The sequence below is a fragment of the Anser brachyrhynchus genome (genome assembly GCF_964034855.1).
Source record: "Anser brachyrhynchus genome assembly, chromosome: 1".
NCBI classification, from domain to species: Eukaryota; Metazoa; Chordata; class Aves; order Anseriformes; family Anatidae; genus Anser; species Anser brachyrhynchus.
The window spans coordinates 153,727,470-153,751,255 of record NC_137694.1 but is presented as its reverse complement, the minus strand read 5'-3'; the positions used below and the strand labels follow the sequence as shown (position 1 = coordinate 153,751,255).

Below are 23,786 nucleotides of genomic sequence, written 5' to 3'. Positions count from 1 at the left end.
AATGCCCTGTTTGTACTTGTTGCAGTTGTTTTTGACAGCTATTAAACCTGTTTTTTACTGGGGGGGAAGGGACATGGGGGCAGTTGTTTGCTGCTTTGTGTTGTTCTAAACCACGAGAGTTTGAGACTTTGGAGTACTTGTCCTTATTTGTTGAGGTGTGATAGAAGCCTGGTAATTGTCTTTTTTGACAGCAGGAGTGACTTACGAAATTATTTGATCGTGTTGTTTGTTTCTGCTGGCTGGAATCCACAATTCCAGAGCATGATTTGTGCAAAACTACCTGCCATGTGTGTTATGTGTAGGATCAAGATTATTCATAGAGCATGAAAGAAAAAATACCAAATATTTAAACAGTAGAAAACAGCAAATGGTGCCAGAGTTCTGAACAGGAAGCTTTTTTCCCTGCTTTTGGTACAGTTGTTATATAGGAGGTGTTTGATTTCTTTATCAATCTTTAAGGTAGACCTGTAAAACTAGGTGCTTATGGCCAGTTCCTGTTATCCTTCAAGCAGCTACTTCTGCATATGGAACAGTTTATTTGCTGAGTAAACTGATATAATAGGTGAAGCATATTATTACAAGAAGATAGCATTGAATATTTTTGCCAAATATGTAAGGGTCTTAGTCATACTCTTAGTAACTGTACAGTAGGTTCCTCTAGTTCGTTGGGGCTTTAGGTGTGTCAGTAGTTTCTTTATTTTGCTGTATATCTTGTAAAAAACTGTTTGCCCTGCTAACTGTATTAATTCTCAAAATTCATTGGAAGTCAAATGGTGTGTCATTCTTCAACGTTATGTGATATTTTCCTTCACTTCTGAAGCTCCTTGTATTGCTCCTGTTTGATCCATTTGGTTCTTTCCCCTTAAAAACACTATTACTGCATCTCCCTGTGGTTGGGTAGACTTGGACTCTTTCCCAGTAGGAAAACTGGACCTGCCATAATATCCATTAGGGCTAGTTTTCATTTAATTGGAGAAGGCTTTGAAGCTGTGTTCATAAACTCTGTCTAGCAAGTCAGCTCTCCTTTCTCCTCACTCTGGTAAAACTATTTCTTACACAGTATTAGGTATATATAGCTATAGCTCTGAGCACTTCAGGTTTATTAAAATATGACACACAGTCCTTGTAACAGAAAAATAAGATGATGATAGTTTGAGTTCCTGCTAGATTTATGCTCAGTTAAGACTCAAGCCTGTAACTACATGTAGTTCAGCACCTTTCATCTTGCTAGGTTTGTGCTGTCATTACTGTAAACTTGGCTGGAGCAGTAGGATGAAAGCAATGTTGCCAATCACTGGAACATAAATAGTAGTTTTTGCAAATAGCAGTTTTGCAAATCAAGGGAAAATTTATAAGCCAGGAAGATAGACGTGTTGCTCTTAGTTCGAGGCTTAACTGCTTTCAAGCTATTTTTAGGTCCTTCTGTTAAAGATTAGGTGGTTAATAAAGTTACTTGATATTTTTATCAATAAAAAATAAAAAAAAATGATTTGTATGCTAGAGGCTAATTAACTGAACTTTCAATTTTGCTGTGCTTACATTTTCAGATTACAACTGATGGGAAGCCCAAGATAGTTGATATAATTGATACAACGGGCAGTGGTGATGTAACTACATGTACCATTGTAGAACCTAAAGATGGGGAAATTATTGGTCTTTCTGGAAGATCCTTAAAGGTGAGAATCCGTATGGTGGTACAGAGAGGCATCTACCAGCTTTTCTCTGAATTTTATGTGGAATTGATTGTAACAGTGAATCTGTTGGTCTCTTCCTGTTGTTATCAAGGATGATGGTTCTGGTCTGTTGAGGGCCTAAACTACACCAAGATGAGACGTTAAACATTGAGCTTTGTCCCTGTCAAACTCTTAGTAATTCTTGATGACAGGGTGTTTCTCCTTGTTGATAGTACCTGGTGTTGATTGCCCTAGATCTCTACCTAAAATGTTGATACTGGGGCTGTGTTTTGAAAGTACGGTGGGCAGCTGATAAAGATGTTTTGACTGCAGTGCCATATTAATTGATACTGATTTATGATGTACACAAGTCTGTTCTGCTAAGCTCCCTTACACAGTAGTGATTTGGTTGTTGTTTGCTTGTTTGTTTTTGATGCCATTAGTTAACCTATTTCTGAATATACTTTTTTTTGTAGATTCCAGCAAACTGGGTAAATCCTTCAGGCAAATATCACATTGGCATAAAAAATGGTTATGACATCTATCCTAAAGCTCTTAAAGAGAGGATTCAGGTAAGAAAACTCATTTTGCTTTTGGTGTATAGTCATACTTTACCGTTCTGATGTGGAAGTTTTTCTAGAAAACTACAGTGTGTGCTTTGCTAACATACAGGCTGCTACCCAGAGGTTGAGAGGTGTCCTTTAACTGATTTCTGTGAAGTTTCAGTCACATCAGGTGGTCAAGTGGTCCACCTCAAATTAGTCCATTGAGGCAAAAAAGTCTAGACATTCGGGATACTTTTTTTTCCTGTGTAGCAATTGTTTACTTACAGTATTATATCGAACCTTTTAGACATTGTGTCTCAAATCAGAACTCACAAATGGCTTTGTAGTTTTCATACTTTGACATATGTATTGAGTAACACAATTTTATATTACAGAAGGAGCGCAAGGAAAAGCTCTGGGATCCTCTTCACAGACTGGCTCTAGCAGAGGCCTGCAGGAAACAAGAGGAATTTGATGCTGCTCATAGTTCTCCCTCCCAAGTTAGTATACTTCTAAATAAGTTTGTAAACTTGTTTATGATTTGTTCCTGGTTGAGAGAATTCAAATATTTTTATTAGATGAGTGAAAGAAAGAGACTTGGGATAATTTACAAGTGCATCTTCTGACTGATTTTAAAAATAAATGGATGGGTGGTTGTTTGATTTGCCTAAAGTTGTTTACTTTCTAAACTTGTTATCAAATATGAAAAGGGCATTAGTTCAAATACATAGTACCATATTTTATTAAGTTTTATTTTTAATTCTAGATGGTAGCCTGAGGGAAAAAAAAAAAGTTGTGCTCAAAGTTGGAATCTTGTAAACATATCCTTTCTAAAAAGTAGATACTTTTTCGTTGAAGTACCAGACGTTCTTTTGGGCAGTTCCATATCATTTAACAATCTGGTAAAAAAAAAAAAGGGGGGGGGGGGGGGCATTAAATGTGATAGAGAAGTTGGAAATACTTATACATACCACACAAAGAATAAATAGTGCATTTTTGGAGACCATTGAGGTTCTAGATGTTTGTGACTTCTGTCATAGTCTTGCATTTTTGATGAAGTAATGGAACAAATATATAACATTACAGTGATAAGCCATATTCCTTTCTGATTCATACCTACATAGTAATGATTTAAGAAATGATCTTAACTGTATTTTATTGCCTTGTTAGGTAAATAAGCTAATAAAGGAGGAACTTCAAAATCAAGTGGAACTGTTGAATTCTTTTGAGAAAAAATATAGTGATCCTGGCCCAGTATATGATTGTTTAGTATGGAATGATGGTGAGACCTGGAGGTAAATACCCCAACTTGTCTAAAATGTCTTGTTTCACATGTAAAGCAACAGATTGCATTAAAGAGTGTGTTAATTTTTACATCTGGCTCCCTGTAGAGGGCTTAAAATTTGCTTTAAAAAAATCCTTCTGTATCATGATAAACTTGTAATCCTAAATGAAGACGGGGTAGAATTTAAGTCGTACTAAAATCAATACAGTACAGAGTTTAAGCTTGTGGGATTTTCTTCTGAGGCAAAGAGTAAAATTTATTTTAGTATCCACTGGAAATAGGAAATTAATAATTTAAAAATGCATAAATCTATCTGCACAAGCTTCAGAATGTAATATGTCACTTTTCTTGACTGTTAAAGTGTATCATACAAACCAGTAGCTAAGACTTTACACAAATATTTGTGTACCAGTACTGAACATCTAGCTTTACTAAAATTTCCTCAAAGAAAATGTGTGAATTTCCATATGCTTGCTTCACAAATAAATTTATTTGAATTTAGTAGCACCTGAAAATCAGTTTATTTAGAGATCTTTGTTTCTGAATCAGTCTGTAAAAGGCTGGGTTTAAAAATATTGACTTAAAGATGTAAGATACCGTAAACACAGGACCAGGCCTGTTCAAGCCTTTGTGTTGCTCCTGTGTGAAGACAGAATAACTGGAAGTGTATAGCAGATGGAAAATTACCTTTTTGTTGTTGTCAACAGAGCCTGCATAGATACAACTGAGAGTGGTGACTTAACCGGCTGTACGGTGTTGAGAACCTACAAAGAGGCTCAGGAATATGGATCTTTTGGAACATCTGAAATGTTGAATTATTCCGTGAATATATATGATGATGGAAACCTTCTTTCCATTGTGACAAGTGGAGGTAACTGAAAGTAATGTTAAGAAAACTTTGCTGCTGAGGACGTATTGTGAGCAGCAGCAATTTATATTGTCTCCTGGTTCTGATATTTGCAGTGACTTAAGGCAGTTTATTAATACAGCACTCACTACTAAGGAATTAAAAATCAGTATTCAGATTTCCTGTGGTAAACCCATAATGACATCTTGTTACTAAACTTGCTCGCGTTTTTGTTTCTGAAATATAGTCAACTTTTTATCCATATGTTTGTATACATAGTGTATTCATAGTTAGTTACACTAAGATGTTCATGTATCTTACTGGCGTATGCTTACAGTAGTGAACCGTATTTCAAAGAAGTTTGTTTTTTTGTTTTCTTCTTAAATGTAGGATGATTACTGAATTTCATTGCTGTCCTTTGTGCTTTTATAATTTAAGAATCTTAATTAAAACGTCTGTGATGTGGGCCTTAGTTTTTATTTTGATTTATCCGAACTTTTTTGTGATGGCAGATGTCACTGTAGCTGTAGCTCCAACTGCTCTCATCCCATGTTTGTGCATTCTGTGTACAGTCCTATTTTGTTTTGGAAATATCCTGAGTGGTTAAGGTAGTATGGATGTATTTGATTTTAATAACGTTCTAATTTCTTATGAAACTGTCTTATCTCAGTAAACTACAGAAACAGTTCGGGTTTCATAATAATTGATAATGTTGTGAGATTCCTTTTTATAGTTATGTGCAGTTTTAATTCTAATTCTTTTTTTTAATCCCTACTATCTGGGTATTTTAGATATAATTTTTGTAACTTTTGAGTAGGAAACGTTGAGCCTTTCAGGTAACTTCTGTTAGTGGAGTTAATTAGTTAATAGTTCCTTCTCTTATCCTGCCTCCCCTCAAAAGCTGTTTTTGTTTTGCAAAGTGCTGTTCTTTACTGGCCTCTTGTCTCTTAGTATAATGCAACTTTATTTAAATAAAAGTAATTTGTATTATAGTTCAGTAAATGAAGATGAATTGAGCAACAGTGTATTAAATTGGTATAAATACAGTTCAATAAACATAGAGTGCTATGGCTTCTCATTTGCTCAGGAGCACATGGAACACACGTGGCTAGTATCGCAGCTGGGTACTTTCCAGAAGAACCAGAACGAAATGGCGTGGCTCCTGGAGCTCAGATTCTTGCAATCAAGATTGGTGATACAAGACTAAGTACAATGGAAACTGGCACTGGTCTCATAAGAGCTGTGGGTATTTCACTGGATAAATTATTAATCTCAGCAGTTTAACTGAAGTATAGAATACTGTGGAACACTTTCTGCTTCAGTTGTTTATAGGTTGTGTTTTTTATTGTCCTATTTAATTACCAGCTTTAAAAAAAAAAATACTTTTTCAGGCATATCTTGAGACTAGTGTTTTAATATAGAAGGTTGTTCAAGGACTGGAGTTTTTGTTCTTTTTGGTTATAGGGAAAATGGCTTTTTAATGTAATTTACTTTAGTCACTATGTTTTGTAGAGTCAAAAGAAATAATTCCTTTTTCGTAGATCAGTTTGAGGAAATGTTCTTTGCTGTTCCATAACTGACTTATTCTAGACTAAAATGTATTTTCTTCTTTCTTTTTACTTTATCAGATGATAGAAGCAATAAAATACAAATGCGATCTTGTCAACTATAGCTATGGAGAGGCAACACATTGGCCAAATTCTGGGTAAGTGCTACAGTGGTTAGTATAAAGTGTGTTAACAATATGGAAGTGGAATTCCGAGTTTTGGTTTTGTGTAGATGTTTTGTCAGTAGGAATGAATTGTGCAGGCCCAATTGGTTTACTCATTTAAATATCTTCAAAAATTATGTAAACATACTGAAAGTGCTATGAATTTATAGTACAAGGAGTATTGTAGAATAGTAAAGAATTCTTTTAGTGGGAACACCACACAGTCTGTGTTGGTTTTTTGTTTGTTTTGTGTGTTGCTTTTTGTTTGTTTGGGTTTCATTTTTTAAACTTAATGTTGCTACATGATTGTTACTCCCTTGTAAAATAGGAGATGTTTTTTGTGGATAACTTCAGTACTGGAACTTCAGTACTGGAACAAGCTCTGCTTGATTTACATATTATGCAGCAGACTGCATAATATTCCTCTGTGACTGGTCCTGCAGAGATTCTGCTTAGGAATCGTGGGAGTTTTCCTATGTGGTAGGGGGGAACATATTGTTGATTAATTACTTTTTTTTTCTTTTACTTCAGGAGAATTTGTGAAGTAATTAATGAAGCAGTGTGGAAACACAACGTAATCTATGTTTCAAGTGCAGGAAATAATGGCCCTTGCCTTTCTACAGTCGGATGTCCTGGTGGCACTACATCTAGTGTAATAGGTACTTTCCCCCCACCTCCCCCCAAAAACAGAAAATTGATGGGATTCGGCTTCTGTCTGGTTAAGCTGTGTACTTGTGTTACATGTTTGGGATCACAAAATTGATTGCTGTACTGAATCTAAAATATTTTCAAATACTACTGGCCTACAAGATTAATTTTAAGGGAGGCATTTACAGTATGGTTAGGTGTAGAAATTTAGATTATCTTCTTACACTTCAAGAACTTAACCTATGCAGAAAGCGGGTGGTGGAGGTAGATGATGTAGATTTGATATGTCTTCGTATAAAATTTGGAAAAGAAATCTTTATGGTCTGATCTATCTGAAGAGTAAAGGATTATTCTTTTTAAGTGTAACAGTGTAAGCACACCACTCTGACCTTTAGCTATTTGTAAATGTAACTAGTAAAAATATTAGCAAGTTTGATTCTGATTTGTCTCCTGAAAAGTCTTGTAATACATCCTAAACTGTCAGAAATGCAGTTTTAGAGGATGAGGTATAAGATTTACCAAAACATGTAACTCTCAAGGGTAAGTTTCCTGGTTGTAATTTTACATAAATCCTCTGGTGCAGCATTACTGCGGTACAGGAGGTACTTGTTAAATCTCTCATGCAGGCAGTACAGCAGGTAGACTTCATGGTTTGAGAGAGACTGTTTCAGGACATCTACTAGAATTAACACTCATTGCTTCCTAAAAGCTGACTTGCAATTACTCTGCCAGTGAGACTGGACAGTTGGGAACTGCATTGGCTTTGCTCTTACAGTGCATCAACTCTGTCAATTTAGCTTCTTTGTTGTATCACTCCAGAGACTGAACATCTTGATCTGCATGGAGGTAGCTTGCTCCTTGTCCTCCATCTGGAGTGAACAAGATGGGTTGGTTTGAGGAGAAAACCAAAATACGGTTGGCAGGATGGCTTAGTTCATGCAGTGTGGATGTGGACTATGTCAAATGTGGTTCAATTAGCCTGGTGTGGTGGTTTCCTATCGTTGTGATAGTGCTCGAGTCGTAAGAAGGGAGTGTACGATTTAGAACAGTCACCCTGAAAGGATGTAATGTGCTTGCTTGACATTGTGTTTTAAGAATAAAATTTAGTGAGTTTTCAACTTAGCCATTGACATGCTCTAGGTTCTTTGGACTGATAAACAAGAATATAGTGACTGTCTCATTGCCGTGGTGGTTGAGCTGTGGGGATGTGGCCATCTGTTTGAGGTGGAGTGGCTCCGAGCCGTGTGAACATGAATGAATTCATACAGATTCCTTTGAGGCAGCCTTGGTGTAGTTTGTAACAGTATAAACACAGCCAAAATTATTCTCCCCCTCCACCCCAGAAAGGGGGCAGGCAAGTTAGCGACCTGTTGTGAAATAAATGCAGAAGGTGAATATATACTGTTTTAGTTGAGTAAAAATGAAACTTAGAAATTATCCATATTATGTAAGATTTTCTTATTGCACAGTATGACTATCTGCATGGCTTTTACACTTGCTTTGTAAAAAATATTTGGACTTAGATGCAAAGACTGTGTTTGTCCATTTTAAACACCTGAAAAGTGGTAATAAATTTAAAACATTTTATTTTTGTTTTATTACAGCTTCAGCGTACATCTAAAATGTTTTTTTTTTAATAGGTGTTGGTGCCTATGTGTCACCTGATATGATGGTTGCTGAATATTCTTTGAGAGAAAAACTACCAGCAAATCAATATACTTGGTCATCCAGAGGGCCTAGGTAGGTTATGCTAAAAGAAGAAATTCATTACTTTGGGGCTCAGATTAGGTTATTCAAAATCTAAAAATTGGTCATTAATACCAGAATGACAATGTATCTTTCCCACAGGAAGAGCTTAGGTAACCTGCTGTTCTTGAAAAGTCTTGACATGTAGGGGGCTGTGGTCAGTCCCTAATGGCTCATCTGTGCCGCTCCCTCACGGTCCCTCTCTGCCCCTGCTCCACGCGGGGTCCCTCCCACGGGATGCCGTCCTTCCCGAACTGAGCCTGCGGGGGCTGCCCACAGGCAGCAGCTCTTCAAGCACTGCTCCCACACGGCTCCGTACCATGGGGTCCATCCCCCAGGAGCAAACTGCTCCAGCACAGGTCCCCCACGGGCGGCAGCTCCCCCCAGACCCCTGCTCCTGCGTGGGCTCCTTTCCACGGGCTGCAGCTCCGGCCCGGGGCCTGCTCCAGCGGGGGCTGTCCATGGGCCGCAGCCTCCTCCAGGCCACATCCACCTGCTCCACCGGGGGCTCCTCCACGGGCTGCAGCGTGGAGATCTGCTCCGTGTGGGACCCATGGGCTGCAGGGGGACAGCCTGCTCCACCAGGGACCTCTCCACAGGCCGCAGGGGAACTGCTGCTGCCTGCCTGGAGCCCCTCCTGCCCTCCTTTTGCACTGACCATGGTCTCTGCAAGGCTGTTTCTTTCACATTTTCTCACTCTCCCAGCTGCTGTCACACAGTACGTTTTTCCCAGAGGCCCAACCAGTGTCACTCCCTGGATTGGCTCTGGCCAGCAGCAGGTCCCTTTTGGAGCTGGCTGAAGCTGGCTCTGATCTGACATGGGACAGCTGCTGGGCTGTGCTCACAGAGGCTGCCCCTGCTACCAAAACCTTGCCAAAACCAGATAGAATGTCTCAGAAGAATTTGATAGTTACATGATAGCCAAAAGAAGAAAAAGAATAACATTTCTTCATGGGTGTCTAGGCTTTCCTGTTTTTCTTTTAAGTTATACAGTACAAGTACTGTATCCTGTATTTTATGATTTAGCCTATAATTAATATTATTGAGTGAAGGAGAAAACAAACATAACCTGAGGTTGGTCCTTGTTTTTTTTGCTGTTTACATAGGAACTGCTTCCCTATTTGCAGTGGTCTTTAAAGTTAGTCATTGTGGTGTTTTTGTATTTTTACAAGAAAGAATATTGTTCCAAGAACCTTATTTATAGTTGTCATGTTTCATGGAGGGGAGAGGGAAATGTACTCTCTCTCCATCCAGCTGCGAGAGGGAGAAACACTTGTTATTAATATATAAAAAACATATTTTCTATGTGTTGTCACTTTGCATTGTAAAATAGACAGAGCGAGTGTATGTCTACTGAAAGGCCAAAGTCTGACCGTAGAGGCATTCTCCTTGTGTAGGGTGGAACACAGGTGACTGAAGAGTTCCTAAAGTTTTGCCAGAGCAGGTTTGGGGAAGGGGGTCAGTCTGCCTGAGTAAGCACTAAGGGCTTTCAGTCAGATATGCTGTGCACTGCTTGGCTGGAAGAGTCATGATAGACAACCTGTAGTCTGTATAGGACTCAAAATAAATCTAATTACATTATATTACAGAATCATATTGAGAATACTATGGTTCAAGACAAACCTTGCACATGTGAAGCTATTAGTGCAGGATTTAAGTCCACCTAAAAAAAACCTTGCCTCTGCACAGCTCAGGCACAGTGCTGAATTATTCCAATAATCCACTTTTTGTCTATACAGAGTGAGGAAGATTGAGCATGTGTCTCATGCAGTTGAAAATTAGGTGCTGCTTTAACTGTGTTGTGGGTACTCACTGTTTTTAAATATGCTTGGGCAAGAAAGAAGGTGACTCCATCACAGCTAATCCTGATCCACCTCTTGACACTCTGTCTTCTCCCCTTGCTGTCTTTGTCTCAGGTTCCGTATCATAATTCAAAATTTAACCTGCTTGTGAAATGGCTATGTGCACAATGCAGATCTATAGATTTTGGATCTTTTCTAGTCTTCCTCTCCCTTTTACTATTTTTCTTTTAAAATAATAAAGGTTAAATAGGCTCAGTAGAATACTTATTACATATTGAAGTATTTGATAGGTTTGTTTGCATGCATTTTCTAATTTAAATTCCAGAAGATACTCTGCTGACTAAACTGTAGTCCTTTGTAGAGTATTGAAGGAGTGAAAGTTCAGAAAATTTTGACTGAGAAAACGGGCATAGCTGATGATGAATTTGACATTTTAAGTTGCAATTTATGTCATGCTTTGTCTTGTTTTTAATGGGTTAATGTTTTAGTGAATTAAACTACCTGAGAATGTTACCTAATGCTAAAATTATCCTAAGTGCACAGATAACTTCAAGATAAAGTATGCAGAATAAATGTTTGTTTTTCAACGATTCTGTTTTTACACTAGCACTGATGGAGCCCTTGGAGTAAGTATCAGTGCCCCTGGAGGTGCTATTGCTTCTGTTCCAAACTGGACTCTGCGAGGAACACAACTCATGAATGGCACATCCATGTCTTCTCCCAATGCATGTGGAGGCATTGCATTAGTACTGTCAGGTAATAGGCTATAATTTTAAATATAGGTGCATAGTGTAAAAGATATTGTAGCAATTGTTTTAGGAAAAAAAATCTTACTTGCAACTTTTTAACTATTTTCCAGTAATACCCTTATTTTTAATTTCAGGACTCAAAGCTAATGATATTCATTACACTGTTCATTCTGTCAGAAGAGCCTTAGAAAATACTGCAGTGAAAGCTGAAAACATAGAAGTATTTGCACAAGGACATGGTATTATTCAGGTCAGCCAAAAAAAAGGGGGGAGGGAGATGAAGACCAGCATAACGGCCAGTGGAAAAATGACTAAAAAAGTTTTCTAGATGAGCTCAGACAGCTTGCTCCCATGCTGCTTGATTAGCAGATTTGATTCAGGGTGAAGAAGGGAATGTAGTGGGAGGGGAGGAAGAATCAAATGTTTCTCTCACTTCAGCATACAGTTGGTTTCTCTAGAATATGTGTTAACTCGACACATTCCTAGACTGACCAAAAGGGTGTGTGGACATAAAAGTAGGTTGTGGGTTTTTGTCACCCACATACAGATGTGGATGCCTAAATTCTGTCTTAATGTCTGAAAATGTTTTTATGCTGTTGTCAGAGAGCTGGACTTGTTCTTTGTAGACAAAAGCTGGAACTGTAAGTTCTGGGCGATGCAAATAGATACCCACGCTGGTTCACAAAGCAGTACAGCTGCAGTTTTGCAATGACCTTGCTGTGAGTTGGCCTGCAGAAAAGTCTGGGCATTCATTGTGTCCTGTGGTCTTCTAAGTAGCTTGGAAATCTGCAGTGTAAACCTTTTTATGATAAAGGCATTGTGAATGAAACTCTCCCAGTGCATAAGCTGAGGCTCTTAAAGAGCTGCTGCTATGTTTGCCTGCAGTCACTTCCATCCTAGCCAGACAGAGGTACTGAGATTTTTCTGGCATGCTTAATGATGCTAGATATTAAGAGCTTAACCCTAAATCCATGTTCTTCTGATGCTAGAACCCAGTAGCTGATGCCTTCTAAATATATCTCTAATGCTGAGTTTGGTACAGAAGGCAGCATGGTGGTGGCCATACCAAATAAAAACATTGCCAAAGAAAAATGAAATGCAGCAGTTGTCTTACGATTTACTAGTCTGTGGTAAAAGAACATGTTAAAACGTGGTTAAAACTGTGACCTGAGAGACAGAGGCTATACTGCATCTGCTTATTTCAGAGGAGAGTCCCCTACTCTGATGAAGGTAGCTTGCTGAAGTATAAGAGTGTAAGATTTTTTTGAGTCAGTATAATAGAAAGCGAGGTAGAAGGGTCTCTTTTCAAAACAAAAAGATGACCTTGTCATCTGAGTTTAAGAGAATGAACAATCAAATGCTTATTTCACATCATTATATAAAACTTACATGGGCATCCCATCTTGCTTGTATGTTTAAGTGTTTAACTTACAGTACTGTATAGAAGGTTTAAATGCTTGACTAGTTTTGCTCTGTATATGAGAAGGAGCAATAAAGTAGTATTGTAGAACAGGACCTATGTCTTCAGAGTCATCTCTGGAAACCTTTGCTATGCATCTTCTGATGAATTTATTGCAAAGGGAATTTGTCGAATCGTTCCTTTAAATGTTCTCGACTATTTCAGTGTTCCATATGGCAGTTGCATGCTGAAAGTTTTGTCTCATTTTGGTATTGAAGATCATGTAATGTAAAGTCAGTATGAGTCTAATAGGCATTGTATTAGTTACTTCACTGCTTGTTGCTACACTTGATGAATGCTGCATGTGGAAGATAATATGCAATAAGGTTGAAATGTGTTAATTTAGAATGTGTTCTAACAGGTCGATAAAGCCTATGACTACCTCATTCAGAATTCATCATTCACAAGTAACATAGGCTTTACTGTTACTGTTGGAAGCAATCGTGGAATCTACCTCAGAGACCCTGCCCAGATAGCTGCACCTTCTGATCACGGGGTTGGCATAGAACCTGTCTTTCCTGAGAATACAGGTAGGGAAGAGCTTGCTTTGTATGAGGAAAAAATGGATTGTCATTTTTAAACAAAAAAAGCTATGACAGAGAGGAGTGGTAGAAGTCTTGTACTATAGAAGGAATAAATGCAATTCTAAATTTGTTGGTAAATTCGTTGGCAAGCAAGTAAACAACTTTCCGATTTAATCTTAGATATTTAATTGCAGCACTCCTTTGTTTCTGGTGAGTCTGTTGCTTCAAGCTTCCTCTCACTGAAAAAAGGCATCTCTGCTCTAAAGAAGTTTGAAGTGAAATTGTGGGGCACAGGAAAAAACAGCAGAAAAAAAAATACAGAAGAATAATCGTATTGTTAATGTTTCCTGAAATTGTAGAACTTGGGAGATATTGTTGCAGATAACTCTTGGCAAAGAATGAAGAGTATTCTAAATACTTTTTAGAAGTAAGAACTTAAGTAATCTCTGGATATTTAAAGACCACAAATTTTATCTTTGCATTTCATTCACTAGCTATTAGTGGATAAGCATACATATACCTAAAGGTAATACAGGAATTGATACAGGTTTTAGTTATTTATTGATAGGGTGAGGAACTAGTGCCAGTCAAAATAGGTTTGACATCTTTTTTCCATAAACTGGTTTGCCCAGCTCCGTTTTACTAAATAACAGCTGGGACTCGCCTCCCTGAGAAATGGAGTTGTATTGTATTCAAAAAATGAACCATGTGAGAGCTTGTTACTGAGGTTAATTCTTTTCCTAAAACCAGTGATCCAGAAGACGGTTGGCATGTGACAGTATGGTGAATTTATTTAGGAGAAGAGATAATGTGAATAAGACAGGTTACTGACTCAGAGTACCATAGTTGTGTGATCCGTTCCATTGCAATCAGTAATTTTTTAATTGACAATATGACACTGAGAAATAAAATAATTATACACTATAATGTGTAAATATACACATTATGTGCTTCTGTAGGAAGCAAATCTGAAAATGTAGTTAGATATTTGTAATGGGTGACTGGCTTGCAGCATGATATTGTTTCCCTTGTACTTGTCCTTTTGGTCATTTCTGTGCTGTCTGGTGTCTTCAAGAATAAGTTTGAGAGGATTTAGTAGGACATTAAGGAAAACCCATCTGCTCAGTTTGTCTGTTGAAGTTCTCTTTGAGCTCTTACCGCTTCTGAGGTACCTCTGTGGAAAGCACATCTGATAATAGAGAACTCTTTTCTGTACCTCACAAAGATGCAATGAAGTTAAATACCTGAATGTTAAGCTAAGGTTAATTAAATCTAGAAAGCATTTTATTTAAACATCATTAATCTTTAGAGCAGGATAAAGGTGACTTTTATTCAATAAAACATCTAAACTTCAGGGCCAGGTGTTTTTATAGAAGCTATGCTTTTAACCCATAGTTGTTTTGACACAGAAGCTGATTCACAAAATCAGCTAAATTGACTGTTTGCAAAGTCAGTCTAGATTATGATAGTAATTCTTTTAGTAAGCATAAACTCTCACTTAGGTTGCTCTATAATGTAATTTGGTAAATAGTGTAACCTTCAGAATGAGTGTAGTTGGTTTTTATTTTATTTCCGTGCATTAGGTGAGACTTTGCATCTATATAAGAATACTTATACCTGCTTTCAGGCAATGTTATAGGCAACTGAAGCATTGCTTACTAGCTTACTGACTCTTTGAGACTTGACTGTTAAGAGATTATATAGATCACTGTCCTTTTTTGGAGAATCTGACTTCAGGGGACTAGGAAATTGGTTCCTATTATATTTTACTGAGATGGGTACTTTTTATTGGCAAATATCATTACAGTAGAATATGAGTACCTAACTTGTTAATTAATTATTTTTAATTTGTTTCTTGGCAGAAAATACTGAAAGAATATCTCTCCAGCTTCATTTAGCTTTAACTTCAAATGCACCATGGGTCCAGTGCCCTACTCATTTAGAGCTTATGAACCAGTGTCGACACATAAATATTCGTGTGGATCCACGTGGACTGAGAGAAGGAGTACATTATACAGAGGTATTAAAGTACTGGTATTCTATTTGAGACCGTATGCCATTTTCATGTTGCCTCTATCAACTTTTTTTAGAAGTAATTTTAAAGAAATAAAAGCTTTATGCTTTACAGAACAGAAAATGCTGCCACACCTCCATATTATACAGGCTGAATCCAGTGTTCAGCAGCAGTTACTCTATACAACTTTGTACGGCAGATGTAGAGAAGATTTTAAGTATATCTGTTTGAAAAATAAAAGCATATACGTGGAAATAAATAAAAAATATATATATTGTTCTCTAGGTGTATTTTCAGCTTTGAGAATTCAAAACACCCTGCAACTAAGTCATGTAGTTCAATGTTGTCTTCTGTAATTTCATTTTGACCAAAGATTTTAAATGGCCATATTTTATTTTGTCAGGTGTGTGGATATGATATAGCGATGCCTAATGCAGGTCCTCTGTTCAGAGTTCCAATAACAGTTGTCATACCAACAAGGTCAGTAAATCCAAGCTTTACTGTCTTTTTTTAAGTTTAGTTTTGTGTACCCAGTTTACTTTTGTCATTTATTTCACCTTCTTTCTCTGGGAGTTCTTGAACTTATTATGAACACTGATAGGGAAGGGAGCAGGGCTCTGGAAAGTTTCTTGCAACAGGCTTGGACAGCAGTGGCGTTCGCTTTTTGTTTTGGTCTTGGCAACAAGAAGGCAGTATGTTCTTGGTCACAATAGCAACAGTTTCCTGGTCCATCAGAATAAAGATGATTTCTGACTTTTTCAACAATATATCAGTATATTCTTAAGCGTATGTCAGCCGGAATTTGTTTTTTCACTTCTAGCTGGTGGACTAGAGTCTGTAAAGGCAATGGGCATTATTTGTCAGGTAGAAATTGGGATAAACTTCCATCATAACCTTAATACAGAAAATTTAGAGAGTTAGTATTGTGTTATGGTCTTAACTGTTTTAAACATGTGACTTCAGTGATTGTGATAAGAGAGATTATTAAACCTATTCAGTGGACAGTCTGCTCAGAGGAAGAAATATAACGTTTTTCTAACTCATTCACAGAAATATTACTACTTACATGCTTTAGCTCACTTCAGTGGAAAGTCACTCAACCATGAAATTCAGTTTCATTGAAAACCTTTGATTTTTATGCTTAAGTGCAGCTGTGTTTCAGGTTGGGGAGACCGGGGGAGAAGGTGTTTACATAATGTGGTAGAACAGATGTTTTAAATTGTTTAGGTGCATTGTGCTGTCAGATCCTGTACTGGTACAGTTCTTGTACATTTAACAGAAAGAGTAGGGGCAATTACTACATTTTGGACACTCAACAAATAATTAACTAGAAGCTGGAAAAACAAATATCATAAATAATGCCTGAGGAGAAATTTAAAAACACTTTGGGACCTCACTGATTTGCTAACATCTCCTTGTGAAGCTGTGCGTGAGCACAGTATTCCATTTAATAAGTTAATAAAATGAGTAATACTCTCTGCTCTGTAGAGTGTAGTAATACTCTACTCTGTTCTACTCTGTGCTGGTGTGGCCTTGCCCTCAAGTACTGTTTGCAGTTTTGGGTACCACAATATAAGAAAGACATGAAACTATTAGCATCCTAAGGAAGAGCTGCAAAGATGATTGAAAGGTCTACATAGAGGGGAAGAGGTATGAGGAGCAGCTGAAGTTCCTTGGTTTGTTCAGCCCAGGGGAGAGGAGGCTGAGGGGAGGCCTTGTGGCAGCCTGCAGTTCCCTCACAAGGGGAGCGGAGGGGCAGGCGCAGAGCTCTGCTCTCTGGGGACAGCGACAGGACCCGAGGGAACTGCACGGAGCTGGGACAGGGGAGGGTCAGGCTGGGTGTTAGGGAAAGGCTCTTCATCGAGAGGGTGGTTGGGCACTGGGACAGGCTCCCCAGGGATGTAGACACAGCACCGAGCCTGCTGGAGTTCAAAAGCATTTGGACAATGCTCTCGGAGCTAGTTTTTTTTGGGGGGACTCAGGAGTTGGACTTGTTGATCCATGTAGGTCCTTTCCAGCTCAGATATTCTGTGAGTATCAGTGATAGCCTCAAAAGGAGCCTCACCTAATGCTGACCACAGGCTCATTTTTTTCCCCTTTATAAGTCTGTTTTGCTTAAAGTCAACTTTATGTTTTGGCGGGGGCGGGGGGGGGAGTATTTCTGGCATAGCAAATAGTGTGATTAAGTAGAAGCAAATCTGCAAATCAAAATGTATGGAGCTGGGGACCGAATATCCTCAATTATAGTCTGTTTGGAGAGTTTTTATTTAAAAATACGTTTTTAGGAAAAAAAATACTGCTTCACAGCTTGTTTGATTACTACTGTTCTCTTTTTGTTGTACAGAGTAGATGAATCATCAGGCTATGACCTTGCATATACAGATGTTCATTTTAAACCTGGTCAAATCCGAAGGCACTTCATTGATGTTCCCCAGGGAGCTACCTGGGCTGGTAAGGAAAATGAGCATATTGATTAAATAAGAAACCACATCTGTCACACTTGACAAAGTTGTTCTGCAATCATTCCAATATCTGCATGAGTAAGAACTTAAGCATTTTATCCATGAATATGTAAAATCTGTATTTGATTCTAAGCTCTTACAGGAGTGATGTTTTGGGGAGGGTTATCTCATGGTTTCTGTTATGGTGGAATACCGTATTTGTCTTTTAGAAACTAGCAAATATAATCTGTCCGATGTGTGCCTGGTTTTTAGCATTTATGGCCATAGCATTGAAAGATATCTTAACATAAGGTGATGGGCAAGGAGCTCATAATTCTGCAAGGAGAAAAAAGAATCTTTCATTTGGACTGAAGTTTACTGATAAAACTTAATTTGAAATTCAGCAGCAGTCTGTGCTGTACAGTTGTATGACCTGTACTGTCTGATTAGTTTATACTATCTAGTTGAGTCACATTTCTTTTAACTGATTTCTCTGAACTTAGTTTTCCTTAATCTGAAGGGGTCCTAGTAAATAACTGGTAGATAAGCATAATTCACATATGAATACTTTGTATGTTATGCAGTACGTACTTTTGTACTGCATAACTTCTAAAACTGTGAATATCTTGTGAAAATAGTCCTTTAGTCCTTTTCTGTTGAATCTCTATTTCCCATCTAAAATTCCTGGATGTTAAAGCAAAACTTTTTTTTTCTTTACATCTAGAAGTGACAGTATGTTCATGTTCATCTGACGTGACTGCAAAGTTTGTGCTTCATGCTGTTCAGCTAGTGAAACAAAAAGCATATAGAAGTCATGAGTTCTATAAATTTTCATCCTTACCTGAAAAAGGATCAGTGACTGAAGCATTTCCTGTCTTAGTAAGTTATATTGGTGGGGTGGGAGGAACAGAGTGTTGTGTTGTTGTTGTTTGGTTGATGCTGATGATTAAGAAAAAAGCCCAAGTCACACATTTCTTATAGTAGTGAATGCATCTGTTCTTTTTGGTTTTAAAAAGGTCTCTAACAGCTCTGTAGTGTTTTTTAATTATCCCATGTTGCCATTCTCTCTTCAGTTTTAGTGCTTGTTTATACAGACTAGCTTTTCCCTTTCAGGGAGGGAAAAGAGTTACTTCAACAAGTAACAGGGGCTGTAACTTGTTGAAGAGAGAGAGTTCAGCATGTACTGAACTCTAGTGATTAAGGTGATAATCTGAGAAATCTTGTTGAGATCAAGTAACACTGACTGGCTAACATTCTTATTGCTTAGATGTAGTAGACTTATCTTGGATAATGTTAGTTCAAGAGTCTAAAACAAAAACAGGCTGTTCAGGTATGTGGATGATCAAGTCCACTGCTCAAGTTTGGCCCCCTGCACTGCTTAATTGAGAGGTGTAGCTCTAAACCCTAAGAGAGGTTGTAATTTCTGTTCAGTCCTGTACTCTGTGTGAAAAAGTCAAGAGGGGGGCGCTAAACTTCTGACTCTGAATTAATTTATTATGTTTAAAACAACCAAAAAAATACTGCCAGCAAAAAACATCCCAAGCTTCATGTCGTCTTGAGGTAGAGAGCACTATCTCTTTTTCTGATATTTATTGATGTCATCTATAAACGAACTTGTCTGCCTAATTTGAAGGGTAGGAAAGGAAGATGTTACATATAAAAGCTGTATATCTTCCTCTGTAGCATATACCCCTGGTACACTTCATTTTAATGGGAGTAATTGGACATACTCTTTTGTTAGAACTGTCTTGTATTTTCTGGATCAAGTGTAATGTTTGGTTTGCTACCATACAAACCAATATAATTGGTGTAAATTGGGCATGATAGGGTCATCTTTGAGTCATATTCCTTTTTTTTTTTTTGGTTTGGGCAGAGGGAGGCTGGGGTGCATAGAAGGAGAAGAGACTTTGTGTCTAACCTTGCATTTTTGTTACACAGGCTGGAAAAACCATTGAATTTTGTGTTGCTCGGTGGTGGGCAAGCCTTAGCGATGTTAGCATTAATTACACAATTTCTTTTCATGGTGTACTTTGTGCTACTCCGCAGCTAAACATGGTAAGTTTTCCAGAGTGTTTATTTAGAATTATTCTGAAGTCCTCTTGACAGAACTAAAAAAAAAAAAAGCTTTTATTCACTCTTGCCTGTATTTAGGTAGACTAAAAGCATGGTTATATGTGAGATATTCATGTTTTCTCTTAAAATTAGGTAAATAGGAGCTTAGTCCCACACAAATGCCTATTGCCATTAGTTATGAATTTTTTATGCTTTTTCATTATGAATCACTGGGGAGAAAATTAGAAAAAAAAAAAACACCAGTAGAAAGGACATACTAAGATGTTCTCACTGCAACTATTGTAAACGTTTGTGTGAAGAAACTTTGCTGGGATCACAGTTCTTGAATTTGATTGTCTAGACCACCATTGCTAAAGCACAATACTCTGAATAATATTTCAGAATAAAATGTCATTAAAAGTTATTTTCTGTTTTGTTTGGTGTTGTATTGAGATGTGCCAATTGGTTTGAGATTCGTTGTTTAGGGCAATTAAGGGTACAGTGGATGGGCAGTATCATGACTTCAAGGTTCTGCGATACCAAAGGATTGGAAAGTTACTAAAAACATCAGTATCATGTTATTTACAGTACTTTGTCTTGCTGCTGTGTTGTTTGCTGTCTTGTGCAGCATGTCTTGGCTTGACTTTGCCTCCCTTAAGAGAGGGCGCTCTTTGAGAGCCGAGATGTACTACCTGCTGGAAGCAGCACCATACGTATTTCTCTTTGCTCCTTCTCTTTTTTTTTTTTTTTAGATAAGGGTCAGAGAATATTATACCTTTACCACAGATGAGGTTGAATGTATTCATGCTCTAAGAGCTGAGTAACTTGGGGGGGGGAAAAGAAGGTTGCATTGCACTGAGGTACTGGGTCTTGAATTAGTAGAGCAGGAGGAAGAAGAGCTGGTGTTGGTGTCATACATAACAGCCTTTTTACTAAAGCAGGTTCAAGCTCCTCCTATGCCAGCAGTATCAGACCAGCTGAAAAGTGGATAATAGATAGTTTTGGAAAAAAAAATATAACAGACTTTTGGTCCTATTGATGATGTGTTTTTTTATGTCCTAGTGAATCTGTTTTTGTAAAACAGATATAGGGTTGTGACACTTTCAAACTCACACAGTATTACTTCTAATGTAGATAAATAAAACTTGCATTATGTTTTCAAAGGACATATTGAATGGTCCACATCTGATGTTACAGATGCATAAAAGCATAATTATGTATTTTTTCTTTAGCATGCTTCAGAAGGCATTGTACGATTTGATGTTCAGTCCATGTTGAAGTATGAAGATATTGCTCCATGCATAAATCTGAAAAGCTGGGTTCAAACTCTCAGGTACAGTTTCTGGGGAAAGTGGGAATGCTATCAGAATGTGGCTAAAATAGTCACAAATGAACAGTGGCAGCTAGGATACCAAGAATATTCTTACAGTATCTTAAGTGAGTTTGGAAGTATCAGTTGGGAAATTTTATTAAATTTTTCAGCACTTTTTCTGGTTCCTTTTAGCTGTGACAAAATTGGACAATTATGGTGACTTCTTCCATATAAATTATTTTTCTTGAGCTAAATTTAAAAGAAAAATTTACAGAAACTTTCCAGTGCCTCTAAAGGAGAGACAGAGGCAAAAGGCATATTAAGATCTAAAGAAACAAATTCTACTGAGTTATTTGGTGTCATTTTTTGTTGTTATTGGTTTTTTTTAAGCAGGTACTTCAGATCCTGCCTAATATTGACCTGGGAAGATTTTCTCTTTTTGCTTGATTGGAAGTGTTTCTTGTAGGCTCTGGTACAACATTTTGTGTTTCTTCTGTTATCAGCTGTCTGACGCATGTTGATTTCGAGGAAAAGGGTTTTTTGAAAATTACTAACAATTGGAAAATTACTAATAACTAAAGCTGGTAGTTTCAGAAGGAGAAAGAAATGCCATACAGTTTAAGCCATACTTTTGAGTACAGCTTAAAGTAGGGGTTGGGGAGCGCTGAATGGTTTCTTATTAGGTTTCTGAATTTCAAGTGCTTGGAGGCAGATTTGCACTCAAAGAGCTGATAGGATCTTATAGATAAATTTCATTAATGTCATTAAAGGTTGTCAGAATTGTGTATGTGAAATGTAGTCTTATATGATGTATAGGCCACCTTAATTCTCCAGTTCCTTTATTTCCAAACCAGTGGTTTTCTTATTTTATTGTTTTTAGCTGATGTTCTTTGATGCTCATGATCTGAGGTGTTTGTGCTTCTCTGAACAATAGCTTGTCCCAACTGTTTCTGAGTTTCTACATAGGCAATATGCGTTAACGTTTTTCCTTTGTGGTATTACTCTGATTTCTTGTATAAATTCTCTTTTGACATAAATTTCTGTAGCAAACAATTATCAACCACTTACTCTGTCTTCTAATTACTATGACATTGATCTTTCAATCTGTGAATAAATGTGCTGATTGCAACACAGATACTAGGGTTGTATAGCAACCTGTTTTTTTGTCTTAATCCTGAAGTCTCTCTTTTCCTATTTGTTTTTTAAGGCTTTTAATTTTGAACTTAGATGTGCTTGCTGAGTTCTGTTCATTTCTTTTTTTTGGCAGTGTCCATAATGTTTCTAAGTAGTCTTTTTGAACTGACATTCATTTTAACTGGAGAATTTGTAGTGCTTAGGTAGTTAACATTTCTTAAAATACTGTTATCACATATGCTGTGCTATGTACTATTAGATGTACTTCAGAATCTATTTATGCTTAAGCAATACAGATTTTGACAACAGATACACGTTGCTTAATAGTGCCTTCTGGTTTTTTATGTTTATTTTAACTGCAGACCAGTGAGTGCGAAAATAAAACCTTTAGGATCCAGAGATATTTTACCAAATAATCGTCAACTGTATGAGATGATTTTGACCTATAACTTCCATCAGGTAGAGTTTATGCTTGTTGTTTTTTTCAAGTCAATAAACAAACATAGTATGCTTTCTAAAAGCAGTTTTTAACTTTACCTTTCTATCAGAAATGAAGTCTAGATTTAAACTCTAGACTCTCTACATTAGTAACTTTAACTTGGTTGTCTTTAGAAGCTACCGTGTCTTGAAATGACTTCGGGTCAGCTCTCTTCTTGAATATGTGTAATAATTATAGTTGTTTTATTCAATTGTGGATGAAGTATTTTGAACTTTCTTTTCATAGCCGAAGAGTGGAGAAGTAACTCCAAGCTGTCCACTTCTTTGTGAATTGTTGTACGAATCTGAATTTGACAGTCAACTGTGGATTATTTTTGACCAGAACAAAAGACAGATGGGTTCAGGAGATGCCTATCCGCACCAGGTACGGAGTTATATATTTATTTTACCTTTTGTTTTCTGCACAGTGTGAAAGCTTCATTTTTTTCTACCTTTCTAGCTGTTAGCTCCTAACAGTTTCTGATACGTAGTCATAATGTCTTCTCGTGAAGAGATATGAACAAGTAAAGTCATTGTACCTTTCAGTGGTGATATATTTGTATAAAAAAAAAAAAAAACAATTGACATGTTTGTTGCCATGAAATAGGACATTATGATTTTTCTTCGCTATTCCTCAGTTTGTCTTCTAAACAGCCTTCTAAATGCTGAAGCTCAGTTAATTCTGTTGCTGTCTTTCAAAGGCATTTTGAAAGGAAGGATTAGTTATACTGGAAGCGTACAATAGATTGACTTTAAAGCATGACTTCTGAGCATGACTTCTGAATCTTACAAAGTTCAGGAATGGCTTTATTTAAGCATATATCCCTTACCCTGTATTTTTAAAGTGCTGTAAAATCTTAAAAAAAAAAAAAAAAAAAAAAAAAATCATTTGTTACCTGTACCTGGTGGACTACCACACTGTGCCTCTCTGGTGTTCTGCATCACAGAACAATTCTAAAATAATTAAAAATTTACTAATCTGGGAAGTAATATCAACAGGAAGCTTGATTCTAACCTAGAAGGAGATTCTGGGAGAAGGCTAGTCCTGAACAACTCTCCTTCTCAGGGATGCCTTTTGTATTATAGCATCAGCAGCAGAAACATCCTAAAGGAAGCTTAGCGTGCTAGCACTAAAAATATCCACAAAGTGACTTTTTAAATTAGTAGAAATTAAAGAACATTTTCATAACTAAGAATCTGTGGATTTTGTGTTTGTTTTGTAAATAGAGATGATGTTATCTGCCTATTCTTAACTGCATGTATGAAAAGCTTTGTAGAATCAGGTCAAAGAGCCTGCTAGCTCTTTAAACTGCAGCCTTAGACCTTCATAGGAATGTTGGATCCCTCAGTGTGAAACTGGTGTAGAA

At 37.2% G+C, this 23,786-nt stretch overlaps 1 protein-coding gene across 3 annotated transcripts in view; it reads left to right on the top strand.

The window, feature by feature from the left end:
- Window positions 1–23,786, top strand: part of TPP2 (tripeptidyl peptidase 2) — a 48,827-nt gene that overhangs the window by 3,692 nt on the left and 21,349 nt on the right. For all 3 annotated transcript variants that reach the window (XR_013955190.1, XM_080605110.1, XM_080605111.1), the window contains exons 2-21: window positions 1,548–1,676; window positions 2,150–2,245; window positions 2,614–2,718; window positions 3,389–3,513; window positions 4,211–4,374; window positions 5,438–5,592; window positions 5,979–6,055; window positions 6,593–6,720; window positions 8,350–8,449; window positions 10,865–11,013; window positions 11,141–11,256; window positions 12,827–12,995; window positions 14,852–15,009; window positions 15,407–15,483; window positions 17,348–17,454; window positions 18,169–18,323; window positions 19,383–19,499; window positions 20,729–20,829; window positions 22,305–22,401; window positions 22,667–22,804. Coding sequence is in view for 2 of the 3 variants with exons in the window: in XM_080605110.1 (XP_080461236.1) it covers window positions 1,548–1,676; window positions 2,150–2,245; window positions 2,614–2,718; window positions 3,389–3,513; window positions 4,211–4,374; window positions 5,438–5,592; window positions 5,979–6,055; window positions 6,593–6,720; window positions 8,350–8,449; window positions 10,865–11,013; window positions 11,141–11,256; window positions 12,827–12,995; window positions 14,852–15,009; window positions 15,407–15,483; window positions 17,348–17,454; window positions 18,169–18,323; window positions 19,383–19,499; window positions 20,729–20,829; window positions 22,305–22,401; window positions 22,667–22,804 (2,463 nt within the window). In the remaining variant the exon portion in view is untranslated. The remainder of the gene's footprint in view (window positions 1–1,547; window positions 1,677–2,149; window positions 2,246–2,613; window positions 2,719–3,388; window positions 3,514–4,210; window positions 4,375–5,437; window positions 5,593–5,978; window positions 6,056–6,592; window positions 6,721–8,349; window positions 8,450–10,864; window positions 11,014–11,140; window positions 11,257–12,826; window positions 12,996–14,851; window positions 15,010–15,406; window positions 15,484–17,347; window positions 17,455–18,168; window positions 18,324–19,382; window positions 19,500–20,728; window positions 20,830–22,304; window positions 22,402–22,666; window positions 22,805–23,786) is intronic.